Source organism: Buteo buteo, chromosome Z, assembly GCF_964188355.1.
Source record: "Buteo buteo chromosome Z, bButBut1.hap1.1, whole genome shotgun sequence".
NCBI classification, from domain to species: Eukaryota; Metazoa; Chordata; class Aves; order Accipitriformes; family Accipitridae; genus Buteo; species Buteo buteo.
In genome coordinates, this window is record NC_134204.1 from 64,921,046 (window position 1) to 64,936,128 (window position 15,083).

The window sequence follows — 15,083 nt, forward strand, 5'->3', positions numbered from 1 at the left end:
AGATCAGTATAGGAGACTGCAAAAAGTAATCTGCTTACAGGACTCATAATTCACATACAAAAGTAACATATTCCTAAGTGTTCTAGATCGTGTGCCTCAGAGATGTTATAAACACAAAAATCTATTGAGTTAGACCTAATGAAAAATTTAGATTTTCATTATGAAGCCCATGTATGACAGACAGCAATATAATGATGCTGGCAATGAAAAGGCAGATATTAAAACCTATGTAACATAATCTTCCCCTCAAAACAGACATAAAAACCTGAACAATAATAAAGCAAGAGTTTCTGGCATTGTGTATTTCCACCCCTTCTGTGCTTTCCCCACCTTCTCCTTCCAAACTCCCTCAGCCAGATTACTCTGCAGCCCTAGCAACCCATTTATACTCAGCTAGCTGTCCACCTTCATTATCTGTGCCATATTCTGCCCTCATGCATGACCTTAAACTGCAATCCTGGAAAATACCTTGCTCACCAACCCTAAGTGTCACTTGCTATAATTAGCATTCTGGGAGCTAACAATACAGCCATTAAGGCACTGAGACAGACACACGTCCTGCCTTAGTTCAGTGTATATCAAGTGATCAGTCAGATGACCATTAAAGCAGTGAAGTCTTTATTCAGATGGTCAGCTTGCCTGCCTCAACCCATAACCCCATAAACAGGGTTTTCCTTAGAGACATGGATAATGATACTCCTTCATGTTACCTTCCTCGCTATGAAATGCGGTGCTTCCAAATCTCCCTTCCTATTCCCAGGACAGTCTGCAATGAGAAAAATCTGACTGAATAGAACAAGTCTCAAAATCAGGCTGTCATTCAGCAGCAAAGCACACACAACTTCACAGTAAGGACACTGGCCACTGTGAGTTCCCCCCTCACTGAGGACATGGAATAGCATGAGAATGTTCCATCTCCATTCCAGAATTTTAATATTTTAATCTATTAAATCTTATCACCATCATCTTCCAATTTGGATGGCCAGCTAACTGATTTAATACACTGAAGAAATACTAAAACTGCTAGGGCAAAGCTTTATGTAGAACTACTATATAAAAGAAATTAAAAAGCTTGGTGCTAGAGTGATGCTGAGAACGATTTAACACCATCAAATTTCATTCATGTAAATCCCTCCTCATCAAAACAAAGCCAGCAGACTGCTGCCTAATTCTTAATTTCTGATAAATATATCAAAATTCATTAGGGTTTCATGTACAATATCAAGTGGAATAGCAAATACTCCTAATGACAACATTTATTTTCAGGATCATTTTGTGTACATAAAGTAGTCTATTCCAACACGTAAAGACTCCCTCCAGTTAAAACTGAGAAAAAAAAATCAACTTAAGAGCAGATGAAAGAAATGTATTTTATTTGTGTAAACTAAACTTTTAACTACTGAGCAAATCAAAGCCATTAAGATCTCAGGAGACGTCTTCTGAGGACTATGACCTCTACACAGCACAGAATGGATTCAGCATCTATTTGGCCTTTCCCATGACAAATCGGTACTGTATCTGTCTCCAGCTATACAAAAAGGGATGTTTAGCTTCATATGGCAGAGTATATAGAGCGTTCTGGTGTGTGGGGTCTGGGGGTTTTCTTCTAAGAGCTTTTTTAAAAATGTACTTCTCTATGGACTATGGATCTACAGGTGTTTGGTGGACTAATTAGTAACTGGAATCCAGAGCCAGTATCATTCATTTGGCAAAATACTTGCATATTCCCTCAAGGGAAAATCTGAGGCAAAACACGCAAAATTGGCTGTGCAACTAGCATGAATGACCTAAGTATCTAATTCCCAAAGCCAAAATATATCCCCTTTAGTGTTTCTGAAACATAAAATTAACAATTTTGTTTAATGTGAAGGAACATAATCTTGGACTACACTCCACTGACAGAAGGTAATTATGCTAGAGACATACTAATCTAATACTTCTATATTTAACTTGCTTTTAGATGTGTTTTAGTTTTAGAGGAAACAGTAGCTATCCAGCTTACTGTCCAAGCTAATACAGTCACTTCAAGGACAGCAACTGCAAATTAAAATCTGGAAAATCATTACTAGTTTAGCAGAGGAGTGAAGAAAATTCAGCCTTGTCTGCAACCCTCACTTCAGCGTATCTGACCAAACAAATAAGCTTCTTCCCAGGATCACAGTGATGCAGAGGTGCCTCAGTTTCTAAATAGAAATAAACAAACTCACAAAATCAAAACTTTGTGCTAGCGTTGTCTTCACTCTCTCTGACTGGAAAATGAGTGAGGTAGTCTTTGTTTCTTTTACTTTTAGCATTACTTATACACTATAAATTCTTGTCCTGCCGTCTTTATACTAACAAATAAATGTTTTACAAATGTGTATCAGACAGTAGTTAGTATTTTTCAGTAATTTTCACCAAGAGGCACAAGTTTTATAAGCTTATTTTGAACATGCATCTATTTAGAAGTTAGTAACACAATGACTATTTAATGCTACTTTAAAAAAAAACCAAACAGATTCTTAAACAGTGATATGTAAAACAGTGACAGCAATGGATGCTGAAGTTATACAGAGCCCCTTCACAAGTGACAATCTGGGAAATGCCTGAGTAGACACTCAGGAATTCCTGAGCGGTAATTCTGTAGAAAACAGAGTGGGAACAGAGGTGAACAATATCAGACAAAGAGGAGAGGCTTTGCAGAAGACAGTTATATCTGAAATAAGAACATGCTTATTAAAATACAGCTATTATAGATTGAGTCGATATCTAGGGTGCTCCAACTGCTCCCGCTAAGGGGAATATTTTGAAACTATAATATGTCACTGTTAACATGGCATTTTCAGAACATTCTTAAATGATTAGTCTTGCCATAACATGAGGAAACAACATTGACACAAAGCATCTACTGTAACAAACTACATTCCACTATTCTGGCAATATTAACATTAAAACCTACATCAACAGGATCTCTACACTCAGTTTATAAGATCAGCTATTTTTCTTTGTAACAAATTGAGAAGTAATGCAAGGAGTAACTTCCTAAAGTAACATAACCATAACAGCTAGTGGGCAAATCAACTGCTGATTTGGGAAATCTGCTAGCTGACACAAATAACTCCCCCAAACTGTTTCTAAAATGGGCAGACATGGAAAGGAAGAGGAAAAACAAAATGGTCAACAACCACCAGGAGAAATGCCTTAAATATGTTGAAAATCTTCCGGCTTAAGTAAGGAGAAATTCATTCCAGGACCTAAGAGCTGCCCCAGGTATTAAACCTTTTACAGAGAATCATCCTGATTGTCTCCATAGAGTTAAACTATCTCGTATTCCTAAGCAATCCTATCCAATCAGAGCTCATTTCTTTTTTGTAAAAGCTATGTTTGAGAAATTAGATTTCAAGCTGTCAGCAGTGATAGCCATTTATTCTGCGCCTGCACCTACACTGAAGTCTGTGGGAAGGAAAGGCTGGACAACTAGCTGAAATGAATGAAAGACTGCCTCTCAAATGCACTTTTCTGGGAAGAAAAAAGCATTATATTACTGTAACTGTTCTGCCTGCTCCCCTTTTTTGATCTTGCCAACTCCCAACAATATTTTGCACTCCTTATTGTTCTTTTACAGCACAATAAAACTCATAATAAAAAAAACCCAAACATTTTCCTTTCGAGTTTTACATGGCTATTTTATCTAACTCATACTCAATAAATTTGACTTACAAACAAATAAATGAAAGCTGATATAAATGCAGAATATCAACAATTACTTTTAAAGACATTTTATGGTATCTGTCCACTGTGTTTTAGCAAACATACCTAAAGTTATATCAAAACACTGAAACCAAATCACAGTGCTACAGTAAACAGTGTGGCACAAACCTCTATGTAGAAGTCCTTCAGATTAAAAGGGAAAGCATTCCTGACAGTCTGTGACACAGAATACAACCCAACCAACAAAAAAAATATCAAGGACCTGGAAGCTCCATTCCATTAAATATTTAGGTTCCTTGAACCCAAAACAGAAGAGGCAAAACAAGAAAGAAAAATAGAAAGACATATAGAAAGAACTAAACAAACAAAACAACCTTACCTTTCACAAGCTCGGACAGTCCATGCAGCAATTATCCATAATGAGATACTAAAAACCAACAGTACAGTTCCTGGACATATTGTCATTAGAGTCTTCATAACAAAACGGGTATTGAAGTTTATCTTATTTAATGCTCCAATGCTTCTAGATGAGGCATCAGTGAAAAGTTTGCTATGCAAAAGCATAACTCTGGCAATAAGATATAGTCTTAAGAACATTGGTATAGATAAAATAATATCCACATCAGCTGTTGTTGTGGATGGAGTGTAAGAAAAGGCGAGCCGGGCTGTCCATGTGAATGTATAGTTCCCAGGTATGGGATGTATAGCACACACCAGTATTTCCAAGCAGATAAAGAAAATACGCTCATAAGTCATGGCTATTCTCCAGTCATCTGCTCCATTGTCCACCATGAACAACTGAAATAATAAAATATAAGGTTAACTTTAGTACGTCATCAACAGACCTTTTTATAATTCCATTTTAAAACACCATAGTTTTCAGAGCTGCCAATGACCACTAAAAAAGAAAATAAATACATAATTTCAAAAAAATTACATTACTACATCACTATGAAGTGAAACATAACTCTGGTTAAGACAAAAAGAATTTTTTCATGCACTCTTTCTAAAACTGGACATGAAACTGAACTTTGACATATCATTTACTAAGAATTCCTCATATTTTCCTTAACTGTCATTTCTGATAAAACAAAACTCTGGACCAATTAAGCTTTGTCCCTTCAAAATCAATTGCTTACTCTGTGTTCATAAAATTAAGAAAAATTTAAGAAAATGTTTTCAGAATGGATATCTAAATTATAAATTGAAAATACTTTCTAAGATGCAATATTAAGCCTGTCCTAGAGCATATCCATGCTTCAGCCAGGGTGATATTATAGCTTCTGTGGAACCATCCAAGCTTTCTTCAAGCTTCAGGCACCAATACAGATCAATGTAGGATGAAAAACCACATGAGAAACTGCACAAAGACTGAAAAAGATATCTCATGGTGAAAATCTGATAAGCAAAGGCCAGCAAATATCAGAGTAGCCCAGGCAGCCAGGTAATGTCTACTAGTAGCTGAAAATTAAATGCACATGTTGGTTCTTGCACAATCAAGTCCTTCAGTTTACCACCCAGGAACAAAGGTACTGAAACATTTCACGCTGTTTAGTGAATGATGTTGCTGATTATTTACTAAATAAGTACTTAATCAAACAGTATTTATCACTAGTAGAGAGCAGCAGTACGCAAGAAGTTGCAAATAGGCAACTTTTCAACTTAACCCATAACGACAAAGATACAATCTCAGTGACAGAAGACCTTCTCATCAGTTTATGTATAGTCTGAATCTAAACAAGGCTGTTCAGTAAATAAAAATACTTTTGCAGGATTTTTAAAATTAGATTATTCAAAAATAATGGGTGAGAAGGAAAAGTACACAAAGAATGCGCTCCTTAATGTAAGAAAAGTATTTTCAGCACAGTACACACGATACACACAGCCAAAAACCCAATTATTCATCTGCACTGCTCTTTGCCCCTTTCCATCTTTCAGGAATTTGAAAATACAAGCCTAATCTCTCTGTATATGTTTTTAGAAATTAAAAACACACTCTACATCCTCCTCCCATTAGGTTCAGTCTTTCAGTAAATTGCTCCAGTCATTTGTTTAGAAAATGATAACCACAAATTAATTTTATTGTAGTTGAACTGATAGTAAAAGAAATAAAGAAGTTAACTATAGTAAGAGACAAAACAAATTTCTGTGTTTGTGGACCTGTTTTTCATCCCTTTATGTTCTTTCTCTCCATCTTACTGCATTGGGTGTTGCCGACAGTGTTTTGGTACTGGGGGGGCTGCAGGTGCGGTGTCTGTGAGAAGTCAGGGGCTGCTCTGCAATGGACCCACTGCAGGACATAAATGAGCTCATCAGTGAAGCTGGTGGTCCTTCTGTGAAAGCATATTTAGGAAAGAGTAAAACGCTGCCCAGGCAGTGAGGAGTGAGGGAAAAAAGTGTGAGAAACAACCCTGGAAATGCTAAGGAAAAGAAGGGGGAGGAGGTGCTCCAGGCACTGGAACAGAAATTTCCCTGCAGCCCATGGACAGAACCATGGTGAAGGAGGTATTTTGCTGAAGCCCGTAGAGAGGGCCATGCTAGAGATACCTACACTGCAGCCCACGGAGGACCCCGTGCCAGAGCAAGGTGGATATTTCCTGAAGGGACTGCCACCTGCAGAGAGCCCACGCTGCAGCAGATTCTCCTTACAAGAACTAATGACCATGGAAGAGCCATGCTGGAGCAGGTTTAGCCTGAAGGGCTGCAGACCATGGAGAGGACTCACACTGGCGCAGGGGAAAAGCACGAGGAAGAACGAACAGCAGAGAGGAACTGCTGTGGAATGACTTCCATTCCCCGTATCCCCTGTGCCACTCACAGGGGAGAAGATAAAGGAGTGGGGAATGAAGGAGAGATGTTGAGCCTGGGAAGAGGGTAGTGGGGCAAGGTGGTTTAGCTTTTGTCTTTGCTTCTCACCATCCCACTCTACTTTTAACTGGCAATAAATTAAATTAATTTTCCCCAAGATAAGCCTGTTTTGCCAGTGCCAGTAATAGGTAAGGGATCTCCCCATCTTTATCTCAACTCACAAACTTTTTCATCTTATTTTCTCTCCTTGTCCTGTTGAGGAGGAAGAGTCTGGCAGCTGGCCAAGGTCAAGCCACCACACTTACATATAGTTCTTACTGCCATTACAATACTATTAAAGACAAAGAAACACAGTGTTGAATTAAGCTAAAGAAACACTTGGTGAATTCAATGTATGCAACATGAGCACATACACTTTCTTTTACTTTGTGGTCATTCTGCAAACTTTGGATACTAGATATGCAAATTGATACTGAAGGCCAATTTATGTATTTATGCATGTATGTATGTATGTATGTATGCATCTATATATGTATTATGAAAACAGTGCTGGTTTGCACTTAGCAAATGTACTACTTGGCATGATGGGCCAAACCTTCAAAGTACAGTAAGGCTCAAGTGTATTTGATTCTTGTGATTAGCCTGTACATGCTGTCAGTCAGATCACAGAAGTGCTACACCAGTTATGAAGAGGTCCAGGTATTTAGAACACCCAGAATACAGATGAATAGTAACCAGCTTAACTGAAAAAGAGACCATATCATATGTCTCAAATGCTGTGTGAGTTTCCAAAGGAAAGGACAAATTAACAACAGAGTTAAATATTTCAATTCTCAGATAAGTATCAACATGTCAAACTGGCAGTGTTTTCAAATTTCTTTTAAAGTTTCAAAATCTGCTGAAGAAAGCAATGGTCTTTTGTCCTCCCTTTTTACCTACCATCTTCACAGATTTCAAAAAGATTGCAGAAAGGCAATTCAAGAAAATGATACCTTAAGTACTGTTTCAATTTAAAAGATGGGAATAGAAGAATGTTGAGTTAAACTTAGGCATTAAAATTTGATCTTACAATTTTCATAGAAGAAATTGTTATTTAATCACTGGGGTTTTTAAAAACTTTAAGATGTCATTATGGAATACATACTTCATAACATAGCCACCCATCAGCAGAAGAAATCCTAACATGCTACAAAGAAAGAAGTTTATCAGTAGTGCTCAGTGGAACTGACTACGTTTGCAGACACAGAAGATCCCTATCAACTTCCTTTGACCTCAGCCATGCCAATTTCTTCTAAGGAAAATAATATTTTAAAGCGATAATATCATGCATTAATAACCATGCATTAATTTCAAGATACTACTCCCCATTTGACTGGAGAATGATGCTAGCAATAAAAGAACATAATAAAACAGTGAGCAAACTCCTCCTATAGAATTGAGTCCTGCGCTCCACAGAGAAGGCCAAACTCCAGTCAAGGTCAAAGATGTTATGCGTGTTCATAGCTTTCAAATTTCTTATAATTATTCGGTTTTGAAATCTTATGCAAGTACTTCATCAGTGTTCTGCAAGGTTCTTCAAATACAGAACTCTCATATAGCTTTACGAAGTCTGCACTCTACAAGAAAAATTTAAAAGTTATTTTTACCTGAAATTATGTAATGTATTTCCAGCATGTTGTATGTAAATGTAAGACATAAATCAATGTTTAACTTTCAATAAACTTGGTATTTGTAATTTCACACAGTAAAAACATAAAAATAAATATCATTATCATAGATGTTTATATAGTTATGGGTATATTTATGTAACACTTTGTTAAAATCATGTAACACCAGATGAGAAAAAGAGAAACACATTCAAAGTAGACAGATTGCACACAATGACAACTTAGATCAGAGACTCCCTGAAGCTACTCAAAACAAAAGGAGAGAAGTTAATTTTGTAAATCATTAGTATATCAAAACAAATTCATGGCAGCCTATCAGAGAATGTTGGTGAATGCACAGAACAAGGAAACTAGCCATTTTCTAAAAATTTCTTTATAATCCAGGTAAAAGAACAAATCTGAAAACTATCACTGTACGGATACGTTAACACAGGAGTAAAAACGAAGCAATAAACAGTGATAAAGTAGCATCAGTTGCCCTCCTGGAAGCATTCCTTGCAGAAGGGGAATTAACTGTACTCAGAAATATATTTTAACAATTGTTTAATTTAAAAATCCAAATTTAAAATGGTTAAATATTGATATGGAAGTAACTGAAACCGTATAAAAGAACAGATAGGACTATAATTCAGAGTAGCAAAATAGAACCTCTGGGGCTGCTGATTTACCAAAATTTTTGACCAGACATTTTTCTATAGTTTGTAGTCCGCAAAATATCATTTATACAGCCAAAAAGACTATTATGGTACTCGGAAGGGAAGATACTGCTTTTATCTCACTACTCCTAGCAGCTGAGTTATCGTCCCACAGCACCCCATTAAGTAAAATGATTTAAAACCATATGGTGGTGGGAGATAGACATCTCAAGCCTTTAACACAGTTCCCCCCAAACTAGGGGATGAAAAAGACCTTTTTCCATCATCAGGAGGCACATAATGTAATGGTCTGTAAGTTATCTAAAGCCCTGTCGTTGACCTTGGAGAGCCTGCAGGAGTTCCTGACGGCTGCTGTACTCCTCATCCTAAATACAAAGCCACAGAGCAGAGACGTTAGTGGGTTTAAGTCACGCGTAAAGTCACGAGGCATCAAACATCTTCTGCATGCAAAGCACTGAAGGCAAAGAATATGTTTTTTTTTTCACAAAATTACATGAAGGCTTGGCTATCTTATATCTTCCAGGATGTTTCCCACACCCAGAGTTAAACCCAAACTTTCTAGCAGGTCATTAGAAATTGATCCACAAGGTCTTGTGGATATAGCTATCTACAGAATGAAACATGCTTAGTTCATTCAAATGAGGAAGCTAGACTGCCCTATCACTTCTACATATATACATGCACACAACCCTTCCCCCCCACTTATAAAAATGCCAATTTAAACAGAGGATTGTAAAAGCCTGGTACTTAGCTTCAGCACAAAAATTATTATTTGCATATTGCATTTATTTAAATTTGACATCTCTGTGCAAAATTAGTTTTTCATAGTTACCGGTATTTTGCTACAAACACTGTGTACATCAATGCATGTAAAGAAAACTTCATGTTAACATGTGCTGGTGGCTAAGCAGGCTCAAAATACTTCTCTCAAAGACTGCGTTTAAACCTCATCATCTCAGGAATGAATGCATAAAAGAGGCTCAGACCATTTATAGTCTTTGTGAACCACAATTTTCAGAAGTGCAGCATCAAAAATTTCACATTAAAATACATCTGATTAATACATCTTAGTTACTCTGACAGGCCACACATAACCACAACTATTTAAAAATACAGATATGTGTTAAACAATGCTCTTATCAGGTTTGTCTATGTGTTTTTTTAACCTCTGTCCCTCAGATCATTATAAAAAACCTACCCCAAATACTCTATGAGATTTTTTACCAAGACAGGACATATATGGTCACATAAACTAACACAGGGTTAAATTCTGCCTAAGCATGCAATGTTAAATTCCACCTACCCGTTTTTCCCTTTTGTTTTAAATCACATTCTGACAGTATTCTTTTTAGGTTTCTCTCTCCAAAGATATTCAGAAGCATTGGTCAGTATTTTTAAATGGTACTGGCCAGACTTACAGCTCTATCATTCATCTCAAACAACTGTGAAATAGCTTAACCCCCTGACAACCTACAATGCCAAAAGACCATTACAGCACTCAGCAACTGCTGGGACGTACATAATTTCTTTTAATATAGGTCTCTCCATATATATGTACGTGCTCCAGGGACCCAGAGAAGATGAGATGCTCCTAAAAATGCCCCTCTTTCTACCCAGTAACTTTCTATGCAGGTAATAGTGTTAAGAACTGAAATCCAAGGACTACAAAGGAAAAAAAAGACATTCAAAGATATCAAGATTTCTTTCCCAATTCTATGCAGAAGAAGAACCCCCTGAGAAAAGAGCAATTATGCATTGAAGTTAGAAATCATCACAACCTTATAAATATACAACAAAATCAAAAGAATTCGATAATGAACTTATTATTACTAATAGAAAGGGCTGATCTAAAAAAAAAGATTAATATCAAACCAAAAGATTTTTTCACTTTCATTATAAAAAGGATATTTCACAAGACAATCTCCTAATTGAATTTAGTTTGGACTCTTGGTGGAACTATCACAGCTGAGCTTCCTCAGATCTGTAACCAACAGGGAGATATTTAGTTATATGAATTTTTATGAACCTTTGAACCAAATCAGAGGTCCAGAAATAAAAGTCCACCACGCAGGGTTACTATATTCATTTGACACACTCAGCAGACCCACCAGTAAGTGACTGAATTAAACTGATTGAATCAGGAGTTTCTACAAAGTCAATGTCCACAACAGGTATTTCTTCATTTTAACAATATTCTTAATTTAACAGCTATTTCATTATACCAAAGTTTCAGGTCCCACCCTCTCCAGCTGCTTAAAACACAATGAGAAGAAGCTCCTTAAGTTACCCCATGTAGAAGGCATCCATCCAGCGCCAGCAGCAGTTCCCAAAAGCTCTTCTGACTGGGTTGACAGTCAAAAATGTTCTCCAAGCAGATACAGAAGGAGCATGACTTAATAAAGCTCTGCATATCACTTAAGTGCAAGAAGAATAACAGAGAAGGAACACTTGAGATAGGCCTCCTGCATAAACATGCAAAATGGGAAAACGGGACCAGTTCACTAAAACAGCATTAATCTTGTTTTATACTATTTATTATTCTGTTATTTAAAAAGCAGGGAAGAAATAACATAGAAAATAAAAACAGTATGTACGTTACTACATAACAGATGTATTTACTAGAGAATACACTGTGTGACCCAGAGCAAACCAGAATAGCGGCATCATACAACTGACAGAGATGGAATGAGAAAGATACATAGTTTTCAACCATGGCTTTTTCCCCCAAGAACCTAAGGACTGAGCAAGGTTATCTGGATCTATCCAGCCCTTAAGAAACATTCCAGCACCTAACCTAACCTACCCTACCCTACCCTAATCACAGCACAACTTGTTCAGAACTAAGCTTCTATCAGTCGCCACTCCATGCTACTCCCTGCCAGAGTAGAACTAGTTTTTAGAATGCATTTTTTAAGAAACTTAGTGGTCTGTGTTATATTTTTCCCCATTTTGAGTACCTCAGAAATAAAGTAACTCTGATTCTACAATCTTCTTGCAGAAGCAAAACGCACTGGGGAGAACCATCTACATTTCAATATTTTTCTGTTGTTAATTTTAAAATATTATTTTACAATTCTTCATTTAGGATTTGTTTTTCTTCATTCAGTACTAAAAATAATTTGTTCTACAGATCACTGCACGAAGAAATGCCATCTCCCAAAACGGCTGCCATCTGCCACTGTTCCCAATGCAAGAGAAGCCTCACTCTCTTCAGGGATGATCAGCTTCATTATTCCTAGGAAAACTGGAACCAATTAAAAAAAGGATGTATTTTCTGAATAAATCGAAAATACTTTTGTAAATGAATAGGAGAAACAGAAGTTAAAGGAAGAAACACTGAATCTCAAGCTAGATAAAATGAGCTAACTCATTCATTCTGCCAAAGGAGTACACTGGTGACTAAACTTAGGAACTTGTTCTTAAGGAATGACTGGTACCAACACATCATATACACAGGAATCTGTAATCTCAGTTCCTCCTTTAGTGTTTACTTTTGACATAAATACTTCAGGTATTTGGGAAAGCTTGAGTGTTTGTTTTTAAACTGGGTAAATTTTTATTTAACTGACAATGGATGAATACACATCAGCACCACAGGAACTATGAAGTCCCTATAGTCTTTAACTGTCTCAGAAACACAGTTAAACTGAGAACTTAATTTAAGGATACATTTAAAATAAATCCAAATCCAGAAATGCAAAATATAATTATTTAAGTGTTGTCCTAATGCATGACCACTTAAATAAGGGAAACTAAGAACTAGGCAGGAAGAAAAGCAAAGTGAAGTTATATGTACTTGTGTATTTAAAAATCCTAATAAACATAGTCACACACTAATCCTAAGTGTATAGAGGCATTCCTGCAAGAACTGCCTCTGTAATTCACCCTGGCAAGTAAAACTGGGAGGGAGCAGCAATAAAGCAGCTATTTAGTTAGTACCTGTTACTCCTGAAGGCCTAAAGTAGGCTTCTGGCCAAACCATATAGCAGATAAAAGTCTTCAAATTGCTTCAAAGATTAAGATAAAATATCTTTAAGAAGGGCAACTTTCAACATCAGGTTAAATAAACACAGACATGAGTTTCTTTACAGGTATTTACCTGTATTTCTTTATAGGTAGAATACTGTTTTACTTAATCATTACTACTTACTACTGCAGCTGCTTCCTCAGGAAAAAAAAGAACAAAACCCAAAAACTCCCCCAAAAACCAAACCCCACCATATTCTTTCAAACACCTCTTGGCATACACAGTTCTTGTTGCTGCCCCATTAATTATTTGAAGGTTACAACTTCATCAAGTCTGTCTAGTTTACAGCAGCGCTCTCACATAAAAGATGCTCTGTTCTCAAAGCTACTTTTTTTTAAAGAAGTCTGCAAACCAAATACGTAAAACAAGTTTGCACTGAGTGCTGCCAACCCCCTTATCTTCCATGGTTTAAACATAAAATTGGTATTCAAAATGTTTTAGAAAGCTTTATTTTCACAACTGTTATGCTCAATGGGATGGTCCATGGCAGCAAAAAGTCTGATGTCCAGCAGTTAACACAGGATGATACCAGCCACAACATACATTAAAAAGTCACAGGCAAAATGCAAGAATTATTAATTTTGGATAAGATGACATCTCTGATCACAGGCTGGATATAAAAAACCTGTTCATCTTTTTTATTTTCCTTCCAAGTGCCAAATGGCAGGGGAAAAGAATGGTCTGCCAGCTTACAGCCACACTGCTAAACTTCTCATCTGGCTCCACTGGATCCCCACTCTGTTGCTGGGAGGTAGACAAATGTCTATTCATATATGGCTGCACATAAAGATGGAGAATCAAACATTTTCCTATCTGACAACCAGATCTGGAAAGCAGACTGGTCATGGGTAGTCTTCTATTAATTTTTTTTTTTTTTACACATTTTGCCATTAACTTAAAGCTATATGGAAGCTGAACTGGGAAGGCATCAGGCCCAGCACTGGTCTATTCTACTGCATAAAGATTTAGTTATTCTAAATTATCATACTGCAGAAATCACAACAGAATGCAAGTTATTGGCTTTTACCATGAAGCCCAAACCTGAGTGATAACAAAGGAGGGGGTGGGCTTAGTGTGAAGCAACTTTACCCATTACACCATTCGGATGAGGATCATGTTCAGTAGTAGCTGTCACAGGGTACCTTTTCAGCTATACCAGAATTTGGATGGACAAGGATTTCTCTTCTATCAGCCCATTCCTTACACAAAGCCCAAGAACAACTCTTGGGCAGTACCCTACAAAGGAATCTACAGTCAAAGGAATCCACTACAATCCTGGTGTAAGCAGCTGCACAGTCGAAAGTGAATTTTACAGCTACTGCAGAGAGCAGCTCAGTGGGCAAAGCAAAGTGGGTGAAGAGCATCCTTGGCTTATTCATAAATCAATGTCTGTTCAAGAGTTTCCAAGTCTACTTGAAAAGGTATTTTAATAATGACAAAGGTGTTAAGGATCAAATCCTTAGCATATAATGGGGATGCTCTAAACTGAAAGGCTCTAAAGGTCTCACTAATTTAGATACTCCCAAATACATAAGTCAAAACACACATCAAATGTGCATGACCTGTGTAAAAATGATAACTAAGGATGTATCAGAAATGCAGTGAGAATACTTTTGATGAAAACTTCATTAAACATAGGTGCTATCAGTGAATGCTCAGTGATCATTATTGCTAGTTGTATTCATTATTTGTTTCAGGTAGGAAACAATTTATTTTGTGCTGTCGAGCCACAGCTGAACATTCAGTCTTTCCCCAGTTTCCCAGACTGAAATCAGAGTTCCATGCATGCAAATTTATGGATGCAATGGTACAGACTGAATCAAAGCTACTATGCAATTTTTAATTAAAGACATGCCTCATTCCCTGGCTGCAACAGATCTCTTTCTTAAAAGCATAGCAACCATCACAAAACAAGAAATACCATTCACCACCTGGGATGAATCTTTATTTTGTTATGAGACTGAAGATGAAGCATTGCTTCATAATGTGTTATTCTAGTGAAAGACACTCCCATTAGAGGTCAGGGGTAGGGCAGGCGTGAATGTCTGCATACACCTGTAGTAATGCTACAGAAGTTGCAGTGCTATGAAAGCTGGAATAAACAATTGTAATAGGCATAAAATGCTTCATAAACATTCCCAATAGTATCTCATTAGGACATACTGTGGAGCACTGCATTCATTTTACATTGCAGCGTTTGAGACATCCGCTAAAGCAGGTGGAATTCTTGAAAAT

At 36.9% G+C, this 15,083-nt stretch overlaps 1 protein-coding gene across 1 annotated transcript in view; it reads right to left on the reverse strand.

The window, feature by feature from the left end:
- Window positions 1–15,083, reverse strand: part of KCNN2 (potassium calcium-activated channel subfamily N member 2) — a 72,407-nt gene that overhangs the window by 47,428 nt on the left and 9,896 nt on the right. Inside the window, exon 3 of the mRNA XM_075021509.1 lies at window positions 4,070–4,488. Within this exon, the coding sequence (XP_074877610.1) occupies window positions 4,070–4,488 (419 nt within the window). The remainder of the gene's footprint in view (window positions 1–4,069; window positions 4,489–15,083) is intronic.